This window comes from Lissotriton vulgaris, chromosome 11, assembly GCF_964263255.1.
Source record: "Lissotriton vulgaris chromosome 11, aLisVul1.2, whole genome shotgun sequence".
Classification (NCBI taxonomy): domain Eukaryota; kingdom Metazoa; phylum Chordata; class Amphibia; order Caudata; family Salamandridae; genus Lissotriton; species Lissotriton vulgaris.
The window spans coordinates 1,097,739,313-1,097,763,442 of NC_141699.1; the positions used below are offsets into that span (position 1 = coordinate 1,097,739,313).

A 24,130-nucleotide genomic window follows, 5' to 3' on the forward strand; every position below is an offset into this window, starting at 1 on the left:
CGGGAGCTGAGACCATGTTCTCCACAGTTCCTGTAGCATATTGATGCTGTACGCACTAGGACCCTTGCGGTTCTGGGCGGATTCTGAACAGGAGCCATGTGACATGTGGGGGAGGTGTTTGGGTGTGGTTCTGGGAAATGTGACGTCACATGCAGTCCGTGAATTAATGTTGGAGAATAAAGCCATGTTCAACCGCAGCTCCAGTGTATTGTGAAATCTATTTGCAAGATCCAGGGCTGGGGAAGACGCTACCGTTACCACATGACTCCGCCACCCTTGTACCTCTGACCAAAAGTAGAGCAGAGGCGGAGGTTGTCTGGTAGGCCAGCCACGATATTAAACTGTAGGTGGGCAGCGGCCAGTAACCTGGAGTTTGGCACTGTGCGGTCTTAAGTGACAAAAATACCAGCCCTCCCTCCTCAGAAAACAACTCTGGTACTGACCACTAAGCATCCAAAATTCTATAAATGTTTTTCTATTCCGTTTGACAAAATAATAGGAAATTGGGGCAGATTTTTCTGGCCTTGCTGGATTTCCAAAACTCCATGATGGGCGTGCCCTGAAAGTCAGTCCAAAAATGACCTCCTGCTGGGCCCGCGCCAGACCATCCCCCGCCATTTGTTTCATTAACACCTTCGATGCTTATGACGAGCTCAGCTCGTCATGAGGCACAGTGGAGCTGTGCTCATGACGAGCTGAGCTCGTCCTAACTGCCGCGGCCCTCCCAAGCGTGGCTAATCCCCGCCTGTGCGGGCGTTCTATGGGAGTAGGCGGAGTCGTGACTAGCCCAGCATATCATGAGCACAGCTCCACTGTGCAGCATGACGAGCTAGGCTCGTCATGCGTACCCCGGTGCCGCGTGGCCCCTCACCCCACAGAGAATTAGCCCCGCGTGGAAGGAGTTAATGCTGCTTGCTTTCTTTTTTCTTGTTTCCTCGTTGCCTTCTTTTCTTTCTCTGTTGTTGTCTCTACGTTCTTGAGCTTGGACACCTCCGGTTACAGCCCTGCTTTCCAAATATATGAATAAATAAATAAATATTTTGTATTTGTAGGAATGAAATCAAACATTTCTTTCTTTCTGTAATGCCAAACACTGTTGTAAAAGCACCATATTTATCCTTTCTGTTAGCTGCTGGTCATGTAATCCCTTTAATTTATAATTGCTAACACACCCATAGTTGTTGGAAAGGCGGTTTGTTTACCTGGATGTTTATTCACCGTGGTTTTACTGCGAGTTAAAGACACATTTATCAATTCACCTGAGTTTTATGTATCGATTTCATATAGCATAGCCATAAATTAGATATATTAGAACATTGGAATGTTGAGCGCTTCATTGTAGACAGTGGAGTGCTCCGATCTTCTAATGGCTTGTAAAAGCCCCGAGCGTCAACATTCCAATGTTTGTTCACAGCTGTTGCTGTTAACAAAGGCCTCACGGAGCCCGGGGGGATTTCAACCCCCTCGGGCTCCATGCAGCCATTGAGCACCAAGTATAATTTTGGTTGTCATATGATTTGTCCAATACAGTGCTGCCTCAACTGTATGAATATGACCCTGCTTCACAATTCCTTTTAAATATAAGATGAATAACGACACAAAACCAATTGCATAACCGTCTCCTTCATTTCTGTTCGTGTAATGCTTTCCACATACATATGTAATTGTCTACTAAACATTACTTCCTGGCATTGTGGCGGGCGGTGCTGAGTGCACTGTCAGGAATGCAGGATGCGCCCGCCACTGCGGCGGGCGCGTTCTAATGGCCCCCACGGGGACCCCCGCCCTTATGGCAGGCGGTCCCATCTCACGATATCTGCCCGCCATCCTAATGACCCCCTTAGTGACTGAAAACACTATAGAAAGATCACATCCTATTTTAAATAAGATACCTCCTCTAATGGGTAAATAAATAATTACATCTAATCCAAAAATATGATTGCAAACCTTGCATCTGTACTCCAAGAAAACACATATGTGAAAAACATAAAGTATAAAAGATACCTTTTAGTGGCATCCCTAAAAATGTAAGGAAATCGTTGGACCAATTTCCCCTCCTGCTGCCACCTTCAACAAAAAAATTAGCCTATGCCTGTCCCCTCATAAAGAAACCAAAATGCCACTTTCTCCTTTTCCTTGGATGGCATTTTAGTTTTTGAGTCTGCAGGGGCATCTGTGCTCAATAGACTAACATTGATAAGAACATATGCCTTTCGGTGGGGTTTTACTGGTGTTTTAACGTTAAAATAGGAAAGTCTACGAATATTGTAATGTGCCTCCTGAAGAAAGAATTGGTGAGAGCATCCGTGATTTAATGTATAATCCACTTTGTTTTAATTAGTTGGGGGAGGGGGGGGTAAAGCCCCACTCTGAGTAATTTGTAAGTGTGGCCAAGCATTTCTTATACACGGGATAGTTTACGTTTTTACTGGGTGACCGTTTGTAAGCTCATTTTTCGCTGTTCTATTTTTAAAGGCATACAAAACTGTGGTAGGCTTTTACACAGGAGTATTTTATTCAAGACGTGATCCTGGTTTTCATTGGTAGGGAGGACAAGCAGAGTTTTCGGAAATGTAGAAACTAAAAATGAGCTTTGTTGATAATGCGCTGTATTGTGCATTGTAGGCGGGACCGCAGTCATAGGTCAGCCCCAGGTTGTTGATGGAGGGCCACCATGTAAGTGGGGCCTACTCAACAGGTGATCGCCCCTAAGGAAGTCTTCAGTCTTAGGCAGAGGTTGACCTCATGCATAAATTGCTAAAGGTGAGGTGCATCATTTGGAATATTGTTGTCTTGCTAAGATCCTAAGACCCCACATGATTCTGCTATGGTGTTTCATATTGTGAAGTACTTCTGGAAGTGTCGTCGGCGATGCTGAATATTGTTAATGAGTGGAAGGGGCAATTCGACGTTGAATAAATAGCAGTGACATGGCAGAGCCCTAGGGACCCCACCTAAGAACATTACTCTGTCTTGTTAGTACCTTTCCTGGCTGTCTCTGAGTTTTCTGGAATGCTGGACCCATCTTAACAGGGTATATCAGCTTTCCATCCTCTTTCCTGGTCTTTCGTGATCAATGTACGGTGTGCAGTATGGTATTAGCAGAGCAGATTTTTCGTCTAGGATTTTACGCAAATTCCGTAAGTATTCCTGGCTTTTCAATCGGATAAAATAGGCTGCAGGGTTTTGTTGTAAATAAAATGGTGATAGATGACAAGATACTTCTAGTTGATTATATGTAGATTTATTCCAAGACACAGCTGAGTACAAACCTCGCCAGCGGACCAGACCATCAACTGACAAAGGTAGAACACTCTGGTACAGGTTAGAACACTCACAGGTATTCAGGGAAGGCTGAGAAGGTGAAAACACTGAGGAAGTGCTAATGACTACTGTCAGCCATATTACAAGAAGAATCAATATACAACAGGTTTCAACTGGCCAGCTGGAGTATCGGGACTGTGACGTGTCATCATCTACAACATTGCAAACTGTTTCTTAAAATCCACCCTGTTGCCTTCCAACCCTATTGGCGATCAGAAGCCAGACTTGTGGTAATGACAAGGTGAGTGTGCTCCATTGGGCATTGAGTGCCCATGACGTCAGACACTGCCCCTTTGAAGTCTAGCTTGACATTGTGGGGGGCGTGCTGAACCTTAGTGAAGGGGGAGGGGACGAGTCAGGTGACAGCTGTGTGTCTGTTATGAGCTACCTCTTGCATTTCAACGCTGCCAGTTTTGGGCTAAATGAAGCTACGTAAACTGACTGCTTCTCTTGAAATATTTCTTGGAAATAAAGTATTTTGACTGACCCCCCAAAATTGTTGTTTTAGGGAATGCAAGATTTTTTTTTCTATTTTAAGGAATTGGGAAATGTGTGTATATTTCTATAAGAATGTATTTATTGGAAATAAATTATTTTGACTGACTGGCTGGTTCTCTTGAAGCCAGCGTGTATTTAGCATGTCTGGCCTTTTTTATTTTTCTGTGAAAAGTTAGGATGTTTTATTTTAGACTTCTGAACTCGGTGGCCAGCAGTCTTTGCTTCATGGCGATAGTGTGTTGTCAACCTCTGCTAGGATTGTGTAGTGCTGGTTCCTGTCGGGGTGTTGAGATTGACTCCATTGCCTTTGTGAACGTCTCTCTCCACCCTCTGGTTCTATTGCCACTAAAGCGCTTCTCATCAGCGGCACCACCTGGTGTGGTTTAGCGCTGTGTCCTCAGCGTTGTGTCCTCATGGGAAGCGCCCTGTGCTGCTTACAAAAGTCTGGAGAATGTCTTCCCTGGTCTCTCTGGTGACCCCAGTTTGGGGCCAGATTTACTTTATTGTACCTTCTATCCGCATGAGAAACGCGGTCCCAAAAGGAGGATCAGGGGCGGCTCATGGCGTCCCTGGGCTGGGAGCAAAGCTAGGGGGCCCCGGAAGAGGGGGTCCGGTGGGGTGTAGCCCCCCGGAGTGGAGGCTGTGTGGAAGTGGAACAGAGCCGGAGGCCACGAAATCCCTGCCACTTGGGCTGCTACGCAAATATGTATCCATCCTCAGAGGATTATTATATTAAGGATATATATTGGCGCGGCGGCCCCTGGGGTTTGGCGGCCCTGTGCAGGTGCACAGCTTGCACATGCCTAAGGCCGCCCCTGGGAGGATTCCCCACACCTCTAAGTAAGTCGTGTTTGCGCCCCTTCATAGGCATTGATACACTTAGTACAGCTTTTGTATGTAGCGAAGTTAACTGAGTGCACAAATACTGGGTGGAAATGTTTGTGACTGCTCACAAAGTTTTGTTGTGTGGGTGCCCATCAGGCACAATGGCGAGCTTCAAATCCCCGTGTCCCATCACCGAGCACGAAATGGGGCCCCTAAAAATCCGCTGCACCGTCATGGTTTCCACAGCCGTAAATTGTAACTGAGCCGGATCGGAATATTCCTCAAATCCGGATTTATTAATCCGAAACCTTTTGCAGTGAAAAGGCGATTGTGAGCGGAACTCTTAAGAATTATAGAATAAACCTTAGCAGAGAAGCGACACCGCTGCTCGCCCCAGGGCGGCCTCAGACTTCGAAAGCATCGCTCGAAAAGAGGTGTTTGGAATTTAAATTTCGCACATTAAGTTTTAGAAGTTGACAAACTTTGCACTTCACGAACAAAACAGCTAGCTTTTTTTTTAACTTAACGAAACTTCGTCTCCCGGTGAAAATTCCTTTATAAGAAAGTTTTGTGAAAGAGATTCTCTAGAAACGAATTCACTGGCTAAAAGTGGGGTTTACCCACAATTCCTTCTTTTACAGGATGTTTTACACGCATTTCTCAAAGTTTGCAGCAAAGATGTGATGCAGTGCTTAAGATGTTGAATTAACGCCCCCCTCCCACACACACACACACAAAGTGTAGGTAAGTGCCCGCGCCCTGCTGAAAGTGCAGCCTTGGAGAGAACCCGGGTGACCCCCACAGGGGATCGGGTGAGCCGGGACCCCGCTCCAGACGAACATATGAGAGGCTCCCTCAGACGGAGGGGTAAGCTCCAGAATAAAGGTGGGGGCGCTCCCTGCAGCACCCCCTTCTGGGAACGAGTAATCCTCGAGCCCCAAATGACAGGGTTTCAGCTTTCACCGCGAGGCAGCGCCTGCCAGGCCTCCAGCAAAGCCCTGTATTGTGTCTGTAAACCCGGGATCAGTGGGTCTTTAAATGCACAGCCCACGCAGGGAATGCTGGAATGCAAAGTGGGAAGCGCCCGCTTCCTCGGGGGCGTGAGACGACACCGGCCATATATTCCAGCAGCATGAAATGTCCATCCTGGCGTGTCCCAGACCATGTTCGGCCTACCCACAGCCCAGCTGCCCACGGGCTCCAAGCACCGAGGTGCTCTAGGCAATGGCCACGCCCTGTGTGATCAGGAGGCGAGGAAGGGCCACTTGACCCATCCCGGGGCTGTGGGCAACTGCCACGCCCCGTGATCAGGAGGCCAGGATCACACAGTGCGCAGCTCTTGCAAATGGCTTCAGATTGGCACTGCCAGGCAGAGTACAGGAAGCCCCCTCACTCATAATGTCGTCACAGGTGTCTGGTGGCGTCCCAGGGTGATTCATCTGATAAGTTAACTGCTTCAGCTGAAGTGTCATTCACGGAGTCTCCTGTGCTGTGAAACCAAAGACGGGCAGACCGCTTAACAAGCTTTCCTGCCTGGGTGCATGTCAGCCTGAAAGAAATGCAAATGTGTGCAACGAGTTAATCTGCAATGTGAAGGATGCTTGGGAGCCGGTTCTGGCTTTAATGGATCAAATCACTCGAAGCTTGGTGGTGACAAAGATTTATTATTTTTGAGTGGTACTGAAAAGAGTTAACAACTGAGTTGTGAAGTGTGTGCTTCTAATTGTAACTGTATTTATATAAAGCTTACTACCCCTGATGACATTTTGAAGGGACAGTTATGTAAAAAAAATTGCATTATGTACAATCTGGGTACTACTAAAAAATATATTTTGGAAGAACCCTTTCATCTTGAACCTTTTTGCACATTTTGTAGCAGTTTATCTTATAGTGTGTGTAATGCAAGTTTAAAATAATGACTTACACATTCACAGTGCTTTCTGTCACAGGCTGTGACCTCATAGCACGAAAAATACACAAGTCACTATTCTCCGCTGCACCAAACAAGAATTAATTCTAAGGCTCTCTGGTTACAGACAAAGACCTCTGTTGCATATTAACTAATACAGGTTTCATAATGTACTACAGTGCATTTTCCACTAAGTAACAACTTTTATTACCTATTTTTCACTTAAGCTCCACTTTATTTTATATGACGATGAAAGAACAAAAAAAATACAGTATATTTTGTTTTTATAGCCACACCTTTCATCCCGCTCACTGACTCTGCCCCCCATCGCATGCAGCATCACAGTTCCCATACTTTTTCTAATGCACTTTGACCGCTGGGTGGGAGGGCAGTGTGTTGACCAGGAGACCATGGGGTACGACAATTCTGTTATTCATTATTGTGCATTCATTTTCGCATTTACCCGATTCTAAGGCTCTCAATATGAGCAGCACAGATAATTCCGGTATATGTGGTAGATACTGAGGAAAGCAGCTAACACCGGCTCACACGGTTTTCATGGAACATATCGGGAGGTTATCCTAGATGGTTACTGAGACAGGCGGATTATGGTGAAGTAGGCACCAAAACCTGCATGTTATTCCCTATTCTCGGGGACAACTCCTAACTGGGTGTTAATTATGGTGCCTGATGTACTTGAAGATTATCAGGACACACACCAGGCCACTTGTAATGAGGGTCTAAGGCCCTGATTACGCGTGAAGGTTCTGTTTAGCGCACCTGGTAAATAACGATACAGCGAAGTACGTTATTCATCAGGTGCGATAAATAGCACCTTTTTTGAGTTTGTGGGGAATAACACACTGATTTTGGTGTTTAATGCACCAAAATCTACGTGGTACTGTAAATATCGTACTTATTTCCCCTGTTATATTTTGGACGGTTTGACCTACAGAAATGTAATGATGCTTGCGGTATTTAACTGATCCATTAGTTATTGGATCTGTTAAATACCTGAAAACTCGTTATTCCGACCAATGGGTAAACAAGGGATTACGCTTGGATCGCATTTAATTGACCAACTGGTAACCAAGTCCAAAGTGGGGCTTTGCTCCAGTACTACGTACTTCTGTTGGAGTCTGAAGGAAAAGAGACGGATTTGGCCAACTCAATAGGAAATTCCTAACACCGAAGGAATATTATTACACAGCAGCCATACTCACTCGCTCTATCATGCACCTTGGCTTGGCCCAGAGCTTGTCATTGGCCCAATGTCTATCCAATGGAATGTGGACATTAGGGTATTTCTTTCCTCTTGAATTTGTGTTGTTTTGCTTGGATTGACATGTTTTTGACAATCTTCTCCGTGTTTTGCAGACGAGAGGGGGAAGGCGTGCGCCTGTTCTGGGACAAGCTGCGCGAAGCGTCAGTCCTTTCGCGCTGGAACCCCTGGTCGTCGGACCTTCCCTTCACGACGTTCACTGACCACCCGGTGAAGAGCTGCAGCGAGAGGTTCGCCATCATCTGCCAGGTAGAGACCAGAGCAGGTTCAGATAATGCATCCCTTGGAAGTGCGTGAGTCAGGAAGTGGTCCTCTGTCCGGCCCCGAGGGGGTTAACCACGTGCCAGGGGATTAGAAGAGGGACTTTGTGCACTTCCTGTGCACGGAGATGCCGACTGTCCTGCTTGATTGCTAAACTTGGCCTGTTCTAACACTGAGCTGCCAAGGCTTGGACTCAAAGAACTTCCAAACCCTCACCCCAAAGAGCATCAGAATTCGGGGTGACATGTGCAACTGACCCAACCTCAACTCAAAACCCTACTCCTCACCCTGAGCTCAACATGCTCCCTTATAGGAGATTGCCCATGTTATTTTTAAAAACACACCAAATCACACTGAATAAAACCCACGTAGGTAACCTTGAATTATACTTAATCAAGTAAAATCAGTTCCTCAGTTAAAAATGCAAGACAGAAGTTACATTTGGTAAATCCATCTCCCACATCCTGCGCTTTGCTTCTTTGTAGAATGGTTCCTGCCATTCATCTGACCCCACACACTTGCACACGACTTCACTGCACAACTGTACAAGTGCAATATATTTTTTATTAATTATTCTGACCTGAAAACCGAAACAATAATCTGGTAACTTTCGCACCCTCCTCCTAAAAAACATGTTTTGTTAAGTGCAAATGAAACTATAAACCACTTTTACGATAAAAATCTCTCCCCTGTACCACTAAGGTAAATTAAAAAAATTGTAAAATATGATTTCCTTTCTGTTTTATCTACCGAGCTTTAAAAAAATGATAGGAACATTTGTTTTCAACATTTTTAGCGTAAAACAATCGGTCAATCATTGTGTCCTGCCAAAAACTGTGATGACTGAAAGTAATTTAGTCAAAGTTCTTGAAATTTGGAACTTGAAATGGCGTCTCTTTCCAAGTAGGAAAATATTTTTGGAAAGTAGTGAATAAATTACTGGAGTATACTCGTTTGTTTTATGAAGTAAAAAGAAGACACAAAATACATGGGGCCTCCTTTGGACCCTGGTGGGAAGTCCAGCATGGGGGGTGGGGGGTCTCCGCCAGCCTGGCAGAGGCCTATCCACCCTCTTTAGAGACCCGGCCTGTCTGGCTATCATCGTGACAATGTGCCCCCCTCCAAGGGCATCCACCGGCGGAGACCTGGTGCTTCCCTGACTCCGAATAGAGCATTGGTACCCCGCTTTGGCGCGGGAACTACCGCCGACTTTGGTGATGCCGCTGCCATGTCAAACCCTACACAAATGGGGTTCCCAATCTTTTCTATGTCTCGCCCTCCTAGAAACTATCTAATTGATGTTCACACCCCCTACAAAAGTCTTGCCAGAACACTATTATGCCTACAGTTCATACGTTCCCTCTTTGCCGCACCCCCTGAAATGCCATCTCGCACCGGATGGGGGTGTGGGCACCCCAGGTTGGGAATTCCTGCTAAACAAGGCCCTTAATTTTGTTGTGAAGAACATAGAATTTTAGAAAAAAACACATTTGCTTTGTCAACTCACACATTCTGTCGGTAGAAGGAATCCATCATTAAACTTTGCAAGGTGCAGCGAACAAAGGGAACCAATAGGAATTAAAGGGTTCAGATTTTGTTCACATGTTTTCCTTTCAACACACAATAAGTGCGGGCTCAGGGATTGGGCATCGTTGAGTTATCAATTCAGGTCATTGTAGTTCTTAGAGGTCAGTATGATCTTGGTATGTGCTAGTTTAATTATGCCGTTAATCAATCACTGATTAATAATATACTGTTGTCTCTGGTTTTTAGGGAAGACTGTTTAAAGAGCATCTAAATCGGGGTCAAGGGGCATACATTGCAAAGCACTTCCAGGGATGTCCTTAGATCAAAGTGTTTGTGATGTCAGTTCTGCTACCTGTATGGTTTTCATGAATGACCCCATCAGCATCTTTGTAACTGCCTCACCTGCACACTAGTTTTCATCGTCTGTCAAATCATGTTTTTTTCTTGACTAATACTAGGCGCAAAGCCTCAAGTCGTGCATCCCTACTAGCCTCCTGACCATTGTATTTTATTTCAATTAGGTGTCAGAAAGACTTGTATCTAAACCTCTTTCAAATGTCCATGGCATGGTATGTGCGACAACAACAAGGTGATGGATGGAATGCCTGAATTAATGTCAGTCACTGTCATTCGTTCGGGCTGCACCATAATCCATCGTTTTTTGCTCACCGTGCCACCTCAGTTTGGATCCAGACATATACAAATCACTCATGACCCTGCTCCAGTCGGAACAGTTCAGCCAGAACTGCCAAGCCAGGTCGTCACTGAACCAGAAAACAAGCAACTTGGGACCAGTTTGCTCCTATTTTTGGCTAATCAGGCAGGTACAGCGTGATTCAAGCTGTTTACGAGACCCACGTCTGGGCATACCCATCTCACTAAGGGTGGCGTCTGCAACATCAAGGTGGTGGATGAAATGCTTGAACTAATCTCAGCCACTGAAAATCGCTCAGGCTGCATCCCAAGCCATTGTTTTTCGCCCATCATGCCACCTCAGGTTAGACCCAGCAGTATTCAAATCAGCCTTGACCTTGCTTCAATCGGAACAGATCAGAACAGTTCAGATTATACTGCCAGGTCAGGTCCTCCCTGAACCAGAAAACAAGCAACCCAGGACCAGTTTTGCACTTATTATGGACTCATCAGCCAGGATATCTTGATTCCAGAGGCACAGTGAGCACAGGACCCATATCTGGACATACCCGTCTCACTTAGGGCGGCATCTGCAACAACCAGGTGATGGATGGAATGCTAGAATTAATCTCAGCCTCTGGCAAATGCTTGGGCTACATCCCAAGCCATCATTCTTTGCCCATCATGCCACCTCACTTTGTATACAGCCATATGCAAATCAGATTTCACCCTTCTCCAATCAGTACAGTCCTACCTGAACTGTCAGGCCAGGTCCTCCCTAAATTGGAAACAAGCAACCCAGTACTGGTTTTGCCCTTATTATGGCCTCCTCAGCATCATTCCAGTGGCACACCAAAAATCGATGGTTTGGGATGCGGCCTGAGTGATTACCTGTTGCTGAAATTAATTTAAGCATTCCATCCATCACTTTATTGTTCTTGCATTTGTTGCCTTAAGTGCCCTGGGTATGCCCATACGTGGGTCCTGGGCTCACTGTGCCACTGAAACCAAGCTATAGCTCGCTGAAGAGCCCTAAGTAGGGAGAAACATGTCGAAGATTGATTGGGTTTCGGTTCAGGGAGGACCTGGTCTGGTTGTTCGGTCCGGACTGTTCCTACTGAGAGCAGGGTCAAGACTGATTTGCATGTGGCTGGGTCCAAACTGAGGCAGCACAGTAGGCAACAAATGATGGATTGGGATGCAACCTGAGTGTTTTCCAGGGGCTTAGATTAATACACAATACACATCTACATACACATACATCACCTTGTTATTTCTGCATCAGGCATGGTATTGCCATGCTCCCAGCCCGGTATGCAACTGTTACCACAGATTTTTTACAACGCATACCATTACAACGGATACTATTACAACGCAGGTCATTTTACAACGGATACCTTTACATCGCATTACACTACAACGCACATACTATTACAACGCATACCATTACATCGTAAGTATAATTATAGGTAAGTTTATCTTTTTTTATAAACATTGGGTTTTGGGGTACAGGGGTATTTTTAGGTTTTAGGGCAGGGTTTGGGTTTTGGGGTACAGGGGTATTTTTAGGTTTTAGGGCTGGGTTTGGGTTTTGGGGTACAGGGGTATTTTTAGGTTTTTGGGCTGGGTTTGGGTTTTGGGGTAGAGGGGTATTTTTAACCTATTTTTACAAATTAAAAAATTAAAATTAATTTAATTAATAATTTTATTAAAATAATATATAACAAATAATTAAATTAAATAATAAATTAATAAATATTTACAACATTTTTTAAAATGATATATTATTATCATATACTTACCTATACTTACGTTGTAATGGTATGCGTTGTAATAGCATGTGCGTTGTAGTTTTTTGCGTTGTAATGGTATCCGTTGTAAAATGACCTGCGTTGTAAAAAATCCGTTGTAATGGTATGCGTGCTAAAAGTACGCGTTGTAACATCATACATCCTCCCAGCCCTAGCATAGCATGCCTACCACATTGTTGTTTTATTTGTACCTAACCTTAACGTGCCCACTATACAGAACACAAATGTCACAGTGCAACATAAATGAGCCCCTAAATATCAAATCACAAATATCGACTTAGCTGAATATCGTTGCAAAAATATTGTGGCTCAAGAATATTGACAGACAAAATATCTTGGTGCAGAATATCGATAAGTAATATTGATTTTAAAAATATTGAAGTGTTTAATATCATTTGCAAAAACATAGATGTAAAAAATATCAAAAACGTTATGAATAAATAAATAAAAATCAAACACAAAATTGCAATGCTGTGTGTTAGACTGGACATCCTTGGTGGGGTATTTCCCCAAACGTTTTGCCTTCCCCAATCTTGTTTTCTGAATTCGTTTTTGCTGGCTTCAGGTATCTTTGGGGCTTGCCACTGATAACTAGTGCTAAAGTGTTTGGACTACACCTCATTGGCACATTTATCTTGCATGTAAGTCCCTAGTAAATGGTACTACATGTACCCAGGGCCTGTCCATTAAATACTACTAGTGGGCTTGATGCATTCATTATGCCGCCCACCAAAAGCATGTCTCAGTCCTGCCACTGCAGCCTGTATTGCTGTTTTAAACTATCATATACCACTGGCAAAGGGAAAGGCGCTGCACACGAGTGGTAACTCACTGGAGGAGCTTTTCTTTCGGTGCATGTTGGTGGCCATGAATTCCTACTGATCGTCATAAGAAGATTCAATGAAAATCTTGAATATGCATCCTGAAGGATGGACATAAGGAGACAGTGGAGCATTTTGCATCCCCACTACTGCAGCGCGGGTGCCCGTTTCATTAGGGAACTATCAGCTTTCATAGAACATAATCTTGCTTTGAAGTGTTAAACGTTCTGACGTGGAAGTCAGTTGGTGCTTTAGGTGGAATATCCCCTGGTATGTTTAGAAAATACCACAAACCACAAAGCCGAGCTTTGATGCTAGGGATTATGAGTCAACGGTGACTGAGTGGCGGTAGCAGCGACCCTATGGGACTTCCATAGGTTTGATCGGTTCTTATTCGGTTTCACAAGTAGGTTTATGACTACTAAATGGGCGGTCCTCTGCCTCATGGGTGATGTGACATAACTGAGGCGTGAAAGTGACAATGACGCTGCACAACAGCGAGAAGCCAACGGTGGTGCTACCAATGGCATTGTGGTTACCGAAAAGTTTGTCTTACTTGGCGTAACCAGGGAAATTCCGCAAGAAAACCAGAAAGCAGGGGAGACCCAGCACAAACCGAAGGTGCAGACGTGAGTACATTAGGACGTGGCCCGGATTTGCTATTTACCCATGCCCTGTGGTTGCAAATCAATAGCTCAAGACTTTAAGGTTTGGTGCAGCACATTAAAGTCAAGCAAAAGGCAGGAAACTACCCAAGGGCAGCCAGTGAGAGACATTGCTCCCTTCTGCTGTTTTCTGCAATGCTTGATGTCTGCTACATATTCGAGCAGAAAAAAATACTATAGACTGTTGTTAGGGTCAGTGTTCGTACGATGTCACTTCCCCTACCTATATGATTTTATTGAAATTACTGATCTACCCTTCCCAGTCCTTCCATAGTGATAAGTGTTTTGAATACAGGTGAAACGGTCATAGCAGCCAATTTTAGAAAGTTATTGGGGGCGGGGGGTCATTGGATTTTGGAAAACCTGGCATTATTTCACCTGAATCATAGGTTTGCAATGAGTGACCGGGTAAGCACACCAACCTTTGACATCAGGGCAACATGAAGGTAAACCCCTGCCCCACCCCCACAACATCAAGAACTCTTTCGTAAAACAAAGTGGCCAAAATGAAGCATTATAAAGCTTGTTTAGAAAATAAATTGACTGCATTGATATAGGTTTGAGTCAGTTCATAGGTTGAAAGCCTAAAATTGTTCTGTACTCCAACCTTATACTTCTGCCAGTAGAAGGTGTGTTTGCTCCTCTTGGAAGCATTCCATTATGTGTTGAGTAACCGTGGGGAACATTGCAGAATTATTTGCGTGTATTGGCAGAAATCATGAACGTCACATATGTGGTGCCACATCACATAAACTGCAATGCCAACTCACCCAATGGAACAGACTCCATCATCCCAGACAACCTCTTGTCAAAGACACCCATAATCCTACACAACCTCAAATCCCAACACATCCATTGAAATGCACCATACCAATGCATGCTCCTCTCCTTTGGCACCTGGAATCGAGGCGTTGACGAGAGCTGGAGAGAGATGGGACCTCTAGGATTCAATGAGTGGTCCTCTCCTTTTGTACCTGATATTGAGGCGTTGGTGAGAGTCGAAGAGAGATGGGACCTTTTGAATGCAATGCATGGTCCTCTCCTTTGGCAACTGGAATCGAGGCATTGATGAGAGTCGGAGAGAGATGGGACCTCTTGGATGCAATGCATGGTCCTCTCCTTTCGAACCTGGAATCGAGGCAATGGTGAGAGTAGTCAAGAGATGGGACCTCTTGGATTCAATGTAGGGTCCTCTCCTTTGGTGCCTGGAATCGAGGCATTGGTGAGAGTCGGAGAGCGAGGGGACCTCTTGGATGCAATGGATGGCCCTCTCCTTTGTTACCTGTAATCAAGGCATTGGTGAGAGTCGGAGAGAGATGGGGCCTCTTGGATGAAATGTATGGTCCTCTCCTTTGGTACCTGGAATCGAGGCGTTGATGAGAGTCAGAGAGAGATGGGACCTCTTGGATACAATGCATGGTCCTCTCCTCTGGCACCTGGAATTGCGGCGTTGATGAGAGTCGGAAAGAGATGGAACCTCTTGGATGGAATGCATGGTCCTCTCCTTTGGCACCTGGAATTGCGGCGTTGATGAGAGTCGGAAAGAGATGGGACCTCTTGGATGCAATGCATGTACCACTTCTTTGGAACCTGAAATTGAGGCAGTGATGAGAGTCGGAGAGAGATGGGACCTCTTGGATGCAATGCATGGTCCTCTCCTTTGATACCTGGAATCGAGGCGTTGGTGAGAGTCGGGGAGAGATGGGACCTCTTGGATGCAATGCATGGACCACTTCTTTGGAACCTGGAATAGAGACGCTGATGAGAGTCAGAGAAAGATGGGACCTCTTGGATGCAATGCATGGTCCTCTCCTTTGGTACCTGCAGTGATGAGAGGCAGAGAGAGATGGGACTTCTTAAATGCAATTCATTGTCCTTTGCTCCGGCATCTTGAATCTAGACGTTAATGAGAGTCGGAAAGAGATGGGACCTCTTGGATGCCATGCATGGTCGTCTCCTCTGGCACCTGGAATCGAGGCGTTGATTTGAGTCGGAAAGACATGGGACCTCTTGGATGCAATGCGTGGTTGTGGGAGCGCACGCTTAACAAACAGGCAAGGAGGCTGTATGTATGATCCGAAATAAGTGGTTTATTTGCAGTAAGTGGAATATTCAATGATACAGGGGGTCTCTCTTCCTGGTCTTCTTCTGAGCTACTGGATGATGAGCAGACAATCTTTGATGTTCCTGGCTCCTCCTCTTCGGACTGGATGGGGTCTCCCAGGAGGCTCATAGAAGCGAAAGATAAATGGAGCCGTCAGTCACTCTGTATCGTTTTGGTCTTAAAAATGACCAGTCACCACACCGTAAGTGAAGGAATACCGAGTCCAGGAATTGAATGTGCTCGGGTGAGGGAGGGAAGGAAATAACCAAAGGAAAAAGAAATAAAGAAGATAGCTACTGGTTCACGTAGGCTTCCGTTGTCGGGTATTAAATAAACCCAAAAGAGGGTAAATGAGATGGTTCACTAAGAACACGCGCTACGTGCTGTTTTAGCAAAAGAACATGCGACCTTGTCCGTGCTGTGTTTACCAAAAGAACATGCAGCCTTGCACGTGCTTTTTACCTTAGAGTCTACGCGGCGTGTCAGGGGTTAAACTAACCAGGTGAAACCAAGCCAGGCCCTCCTGTTTCCTACGTCCACCCGCTTCCCCTTCCACACACTTCCCGACTCCCCTCAGAACTCCCCGGTGCCCGCCCCACTCATTGGCACCCACGCAACTCTCTCCTTGAGTTGCGGCCGCTCTCCAGCCTCCTCCGGCGGGTACCACCACTCCTCGGTCCACCGGTCTCCCGCCTCGTCGTCTTCCTGGTATACGGCAGGTCCCATCTCCGTCTGGAACTCCACGGTGTCCTCTCCAGGTTCGTGTCGATCTTCGGCATCTCCTCTCACTCTTTGTACGTCGTTGCTCTCGCTGGTCCAAGACCCCGCCTCCAGGGTTCCTCCTCTTTTTACTGGTTCCTCGCGTATACTTCCCGGGTCCACTGTATTTACTTCCGGGTTGTTCCTCTGTGAAGACATATTATACGAGGATGACAATTGGCCTGAATTCAGTTCCTTCAAGTCCCAAGATGCATTGGGAGGTTGCGATATTGCTGCAGGTTCTTTCCCGTTACGAGCCCCGGAGGTAAGGCAGCCGTCTTCCTCACAGTGGTCCTCTCCTTTTGTACCTGGAATCGAGGCGCTGATGAGAGTCGGAGAGAGATGGGACCTCTTGGATGCAATGCATGGTCCTCTCCTTTGGTGCCTGGAGCCGGGGCATTGATGAGAGTCGAGGAGCGAGGGGATCTCTTGGATGCAATGTCTGGTCCACTCCTTTGGCACCTGGAATCGAGGCGTTGATGAGAGTCAGAGAGAGATGGGACCTCTTGGATGCAATGCATGGTTCTCTCATTTGGCACCTGGAATCAAGGCGTTGATGAGAGCCGGATAGAGATGGGACCTCTTTGATTCAATACATTGTCCTCTCCTTTGGCACTTGGAATCGAGGCATTGATGAGAGTCAGAGAGAGATGGGACCTCTTGGATGCAATGGATGGTCCTCTCCTCTGGCACCTGGAATCAAGGCGTTGATGAGAGTCAGAGAGAGATGGGACCTCTTGGATGCAATGTAGGGTCCTTTGCTTCGGCATCTGGAATTGAGGCGCTGATGAGAGTCAGAGAGAGATGGCACCTCTTGGATGCAATGTAGGGTCCTCTCCTTTGTTACCCGGATTCGAGGCGTTGATGAGAGTCAGAGAGAGATGGCACCTCTTGGATGCAATGCATGGACCACTTCTTTGGAACCTGGAATTGAGGCATTAGTGAGAGTCGGAGAGAGATGAGACCTCATGGATGCAATGCCTGGTCCTCTCCTTTGGCACCTGGAATCGAGGCGCTGATGAGAGTCGGAGCGAGATGGGACCTCTTGGATGCAATGCCTGGTCCTCTCCTTTTGTACCTGGAATCGAGGCGTTGGTGAGAGTGGGAAAGAGATGGGACCTGTTGGAGGCGATAATATCGTCTTCTCCTTTGGAAGAACCAACAAATTCAGTGCAAAGCATGCATTACTTGGAAATCCACACAGACCAATACCTGTTCCTCGACTCACAGTTCAATCCATTTCCTTTTTTTACAGTGAAGTTTATCAGGAAAACATTAGCTTTTTTCCAGTCACCAACTGCACGAGCTGCTGCCGGAACCACCATTTATTTTAATTGTAAATTGTGATCATAAATCAATGTATATAGCACTTACGACCCCTGCTGAGTCATTGAAGCACTTTTTCAGCGAGTAGCACACTACTCTGGAACCTAAAATTCGAAGTTCGTAAAAATGTTTTGTGTTTTTCTTGTGCATTGGTTGTGTTAGTTTTTTTTTTTTTTACAAAGTTTTATATAGCTTAAGCTTCACCCGAATCGGGTATCAGAGCGCTTTACATAGCACCTGTTGCATTACATGAGGACACACATTCATTTTTTTTGTTAGGCACAGGGAGATTAAGTGATTTGCCCAGAATCGCAGGATGTTCAGCGTCATTGCCAAGACTGGAACCCAGTTCCCCAGATTCGAGGCCGACCGCCCTAGCCGTTAGGCCAACGCCTCTCCCCATTTGTACTCCTGATTTCATGTGTGTTTAGTAGAGTTTGGAGTAGGGATGGAATGATCTGAATGGGTTTTAAAAGGGGGAGTTTGGAGTAGGGGTACAATTATAAGACTGGATCTGTAAAGGGGAAACGTTTTTTTTTGTAAGTAGTAGTTGGGTCTGCTTGTTAGTTGGGTGTGATGGCTAAAGGAGGGGTGAACGTTTGAGAAGGATGTTTGAGAGTTCAAAGAAGTCGGAAAGTTTGGGATGAGACAGAGGGATGCGAAAAATAGTTTTTTTTTACGCTCTGTGTATTTCTTTGTAGCACTAAATTCTTTTTTTCCTTGTCACACTATATTCCTGGGAGAGAGCTTAAGTCTAGCAACTGCCTGTTAACAGAAGCCGCCCTTCACAAAAAAGAAACTCATTTGGAGCAGATGTTTTTCAGTGCTGGGCACCAGTTTGGAATTTTGTTCCTTTGTCTACTAATGGCATTTAAAGGTGTTTTCCCATTTTAATGCTAATGCTCGTCTCTTCCGGTTTACCCGCACGAGGCAGTGTTCTCTCCCTCACTGCAGCCCGCCTGCTTCTCTCCTCCCGCCACTTCTTGCACCCAAAAAGATGCACATATGGAGTGTTTAAATTGCACTTATGTAGTGCTTACTGCTTATGTCAAGGTGTTCAAGCGCTTTAGAGTGATTAGCACACTTCCCGGAGCCCAAAGTTAGTTGTCAGCCCATTAGTTATTGGGGTCAGTATTGTATGCTCATTCCTTGCAGCGCCAGCATACAGCTGTCATACAGCGCTAGCATACAGCGCTAGCATACAGCGCTACCATACAGCGCTAGCATACAGCACTAGCATACAGCTGTCATACAGCGCTAGCATGCAGAGCTAGCATACAGCACTACCATACAGCGCTAGCATACAGCACTAGCATACAGCTGTCATACAGCACTAGCATACAGCGCTAGCATACAGAGCTACCATACAGCACTAGCATACAGCTGTCATACAGCGCTAGCATACAGCACTAGCATACAGCCGTCATACAGCGCTAGCATACAGCGCTAGCATACAGAGCTACCATACAGCACTAGCATACAGCTGTCATACAGCGCTAGCATACAGCGCTAGCATACAGCGCTAGCATACAGCGCTAGCATACAGCGCTAGCATACAGCACTAGCATACAGCTGTCATACAGCGCTAGCATACAGCTGTCATACAGCGCTAGCATACAGAGCTACCATACAGCACTAGCATACAGCTGTCATACAGCGCTAGCATACAGCTGTCATACAGCGCTACCATACAGCGCTTGCATACAGCACTAGCATACAGCTGTCATACAGCGTTAGCATACAGCTGTCATACAGCACTAGCATACAGAACTAGCATACAGCCGTCATACAGTGCTACCATACAGCGCTAGCATACAGCACTAGCATACAGCTGTCATACAGCGCTAGCATACAGCTGTCATACAGCGCTAGCATACAGCTGTCATACAGCGCTTGCATACAGCACTAGTGTTAGACCTGGGGGTCTCTAGTTGGCTGAGGTAGTTACTCCTAGTCCAAATAGGGACCCTTGCTTCTAAGTCAGGGAAAGGAAGGACACCTTCTGTGATAGCCCCCGCTCACCCCCTCAATAGCTTGGCACAAGCAGCCAGGCTTATCTCCAAGGCAAATGTGTAAAGTATTTGCAACCACGCTCGGAGTAATACAGTGATAACACCACAAATGGACACCACACGAGTCTCATAAAAACAAGTATATGTTTATAAAGAAAAGATACAATGAGACCAAACGATAAAAATCCAACATATGCGTCTTTTTAATATTTCACCTTGCTGGTTATTAGGCCATCAAGCCCTTGTAGGTTCTTGCAGTATTAATGATTTATTTGCAATGATCTCATGCAGTTCTAATGCAATGTTATGCAGTTCGTAAAGCAAGAATCAGGCAATTCGTAATGCACCAATCAGGCAGTTCGTAATGCAAAAATAATGCACTTCATAATGCAACAAACAGGCAGTTCGTAATGCAAAAATAAGGCACTTCGTAATGCAACCACCAGGCACTTCGTAATGCAAAAATAATGTACTTCGGCACCGATCGCAGTGCTCTGGACGGTCTCTATGCCCCTCTTACTGACTCGCGCTCAGCTACTGCCAAAACATGCCCCCACATGGTAATGATGGGAAACAAACTGCGGTTCCACACTCCGGCCCGGTACTGCAACTCCCACAACTCCCCGGCACGTACAAGCCGCGATACGGACTTGAGCGGAGGCTCGCGCTGCAAAGATGGGAAAGGCCGAGAGCATTTCTCTCGTAGCCCGCACCCTGCACCAGGTGGCGACACACGCACGCTCGCGGAGCGTTACCTGGGGGATGCGATCTCACTCTTCTCTCCTCGCGGCTTGTGCCTCCAGTGCAACTTTCTTGATCTTGGGCAGTGGAACTCGGACCCCCGACTGGGATGGTTCAAGGTCTCTCCTTGGCAAAGGCAGGCTCCGGCCGGCGGCGGTGACTTCTCACAGCTCCTCTGGGGATGCCGGTCCTGGCCGATGGCAATGACAATCGCAGCACTTCTGGTCACACTGTCGATCGAAGCAGAGAACAAGACTGCTCGGGAACACACAGTCATGGGGCAATCCTCACAAAGGTCTCAGGCTGCAATAGGGCACGCGCACACAGCGTCGCTGAGACTCACTTGAGCTCCGGGTGTACACGATCACAGGGCAATCCTCACGAAGGTCTCAGGCTGCACGAAGCACACACACACACACAGCGTCGCTGAGACTCACTTGGACTACGGGTGTACACGATCACAGGGCAATCCTCACGAAGGTCTCAGGCTGCACGAACCACACGCACACAGCGTCGCTGAGACTCACTTAAACTCCGGGTGCACATGATCACAGGGCAATCCTCACGAAGGTCTCAGGCGGCGCGAAGCACACGCACACAGCATCGCTGAGACTTACTTGGATTCCGGGTGCACACGATCACAGGGCAATCCTCACGAACGTCTCAGGCTGCACAAAGCATATGCACACAGCGTCGCTGAGACTCACTTGGACTCCGGGTGCACACAATCATGGCACAGTTCTTAAGAGGGACTCAGGCTGTACGAAGCACCTGCACACAGCGTGGCTGAGACCCACTTGGAAACTTTTATGTTCCTGAGTTTCCACAACAGGGAGCCAGCTCTCCTCGGTTCCTTGGAGACACGTTACTTCGGGACACAGCACTGCCCAAACCAGTTCTGGGTGTCTCCCTGCCAGGGACACCTCCTTCCTTTGATAGGTGGGGTCTGGGTCCTCAATCACTCAGCAGGAGATGAGCCAATTGTTTTATAGCAGCAACCCAGGCCTCTTCACCTCTCTGGGCTTCTCCTCCCCCTACACTCCAGATGCAGGTCAGCCGTGGCTGTCGCACCTACTTATCCCCTGGGTCAAGACATTCCCCAGATCCTATCACATTCAAATCCAGAGAGTCAATCCACAACTAGGCAGAGACACACAGAATTCTTAGAACGAAAAACCAGCCACTTCTAAAAGAGTGGTTTCTAAACACACAATTCAAAAGCCACCTTCACAAAAGATGTGTTATTAAATTGTGAGTTCAGGCACACTAAACTTCACCTCTCCACCTTAAACCTTTGGGAAGATAGGTTGCAAACATATTACAAACTCCCCCATTCTGGCCTATGGGCAAGATGGCCTTGCAACAGTGAAAAACGAAATGGAGAGTATTTCACTGTCAGGACATGGTACACACCTTAGTATATGTCCTACCTTTCACATCCACTGCACCCTGCCCAGGGGGGAGTACCTTGGGTTTACGATAGGGGTGTCTGATGTGCATTAAATGGGAAGGTAAGGCCTGGCAAGTGGGTGCACTTGTCCGGACAACAAGTCAGTTTAACAAACTGCGCTCAGGCACTGCAGTGGCCTGAGTTATCTCTTTTGGGCTACTTGTGTGGGTGCCACAATTAGTGCTGCAGGCCCACTAGTAGCATTTGCATTACTAGCCCTGGCACGCATAGTGCACTTCACTAGTGACTTTACTAGCAAGGCAAACATAACAATCATGGACAACCAATTACCATAACACTTTATACAGGGAGCACTTGCACTTTGACACTGATCAGCATTTGCAAAGTGCCCAAAGCATCTAAGCCAGTAAACCGAAATCTATCAAAGCATCATAAATAGAGGAGGTAGAGGCAAAAAGTCAGGGGTAATCATGCCAAGAAATGCCAAGTCTAACAACTAGCATACAGCTGTCATACAGCGCTAAGATACAGCTGTTATACAGTGCTAGGATGCAGTTGTCCTACAGCAGTAGGATACAACTGTCATACAGCGCTACCATACAGCGCTAGCATACAGCTGTCATACGGCGCTAGGATACAGCTGTCATACAGCGCTACCATACAGCGCTAGCATACAGCTGTCATACAGCGCTAGGATACAGCTGTCATACATCTGCCGAGCAGCCAATGACCATCCGGGAGTGAGTCCCATCACATACAGACGGGTAGTTGGTTGCCGTGACATACAATAGTGGGGTTTGTAGGCTGGCTTCTTGTGTTGCATTTGTCCTTTCTCCTCATGAAGGCGGTCCCCAGAGCTGCTGAAGGCATGTCCAGAATGTTATAAATATAAAAACGCAGCATTGCCAGGGTGGGCGGGGCTTTGGACTCCTGTCAAGTCAAGCATAGCAGGGTGTCTATAATTGTACCTCTCCTCTCCCCCCAGGTGGATGCTTTCACGGCAGAGCTGGTGCAGGCGGTTCAGAAGGCCCATAAGTTGGATCCGGTCCCAGGCAGAGCCAATGGCGCGGTGGTCCTGAACCAACCAATCCTGATCGAGACCTACGCGGGATTCATGTCTTACATCGGAAACCGGAACAAGCTGGGCTACTCGCTGGCGCGTGGGAGCGTAGGCTTCTGAAAGCAAAGTTTGGACTGTTCTGCAACATCTGAACACACCTGCCGCTGGGGTTTTAAGCTCAATGAGCCGAAAGGGGCCAGACGACTGTGCCTTGTCGACTCCGACGAAAATAACATCATGGATATAAGATGCTCAAATATATTGGTCTGAAGAATGGGGAATAACAGTCCCTCATTCGCCTACTATGTTACCTTCTTTGATGTACTATTGCATTGATGAAAAGTGTGTTGCTGCCAAAAACGGTTTGCATGTTTGCTGCTGAGGGGCAGAAGGCTTGTAGAAAGCCAGAGGCCGCTCCATCTCTGATGAGTACAGGCCTTCATCAGCCTCCTGTCCCCCATCTTCTGGATAAAGTCTACTTTCAATGGGTTTTTTTCTAAAAGGATCTCGCCTCAGCCTCTGAGGAACCACTGAAGCCAGCCAAGAATTTAAAAGGAAGTCAGGACTTGGCGGCCATGCCAAAGCGGCCCACGCGCCCAGGCAGGCCCTCTCCGTACAATGGCTTCATGGATGCGGGGCGCCTTTAATCAGACTTTGTCGGAATGTTACTCTTTCTATGTCTGTTGAAATTAATTCATGTTTTTAATCAAATTTTAAAACACATAACGGTGTCCTGTTTTGCAGATCACTTCTGGAGTTTGTGTTATTTTTTATGAATAAAACTACAATAGGTAGAAAGAGATGAACTTAGCAGTTTCAAAGAGGCAACTTATTTTTCTCTTAATGTACCTGTGCAATAGGAATCTATATGAAAAGTGTTCAAAATAAATGTCCTTCCAAAGTGAGCTGCAAATCAAACAAGTGTTTTAAACTCTAACAGGTAGATTCATCACGCATTTTTGCGAGCGCAAACGGTGCGAATCGCAAAAATCGGCCGTTTGCGCCCGCAAAAATTGCATTTGGGATTCATCAATGGTTAATGCTCTCGCAATATAAGAATTTGCAAATAATTGCAAGTTCTGATATTGCAATTGCATTTAAGGAATCACAAATTGCTATTCCTTATATGCAATGCATGAACCATTTTAAAATTGCGATTTC

General features: G+C 46.3%; 1 protein-coding gene across 1 annotated transcript in view; it reads left to right on the plus strand.

The window, feature by feature from the left end:
* The window catches only part of TPRG1 (tumor protein p63 regulated 1), a 248,314-nt gene extending 224,440 nt beyond the window's left edge, over positions 1 to 23,874 (plus strand). Inside the window, exons 5-6 of the mRNA XM_086944623.1 lie at positions 7,934 to 8,087; positions 22,895 to 23,874. Of these exons, the coding sequence (XP_086800749.1) occupies positions 7,934 to 8,087; positions 22,895 to 23,089 (349 nt within the window). The 3' untranslated portion in view covers positions 23,090 to 23,874. The remainder of the gene's footprint in view (positions 1 to 7,933; positions 8,088 to 22,894) is intronic.
* Positions 23,875 to 24,130: the final 256 nt, after the last annotated feature.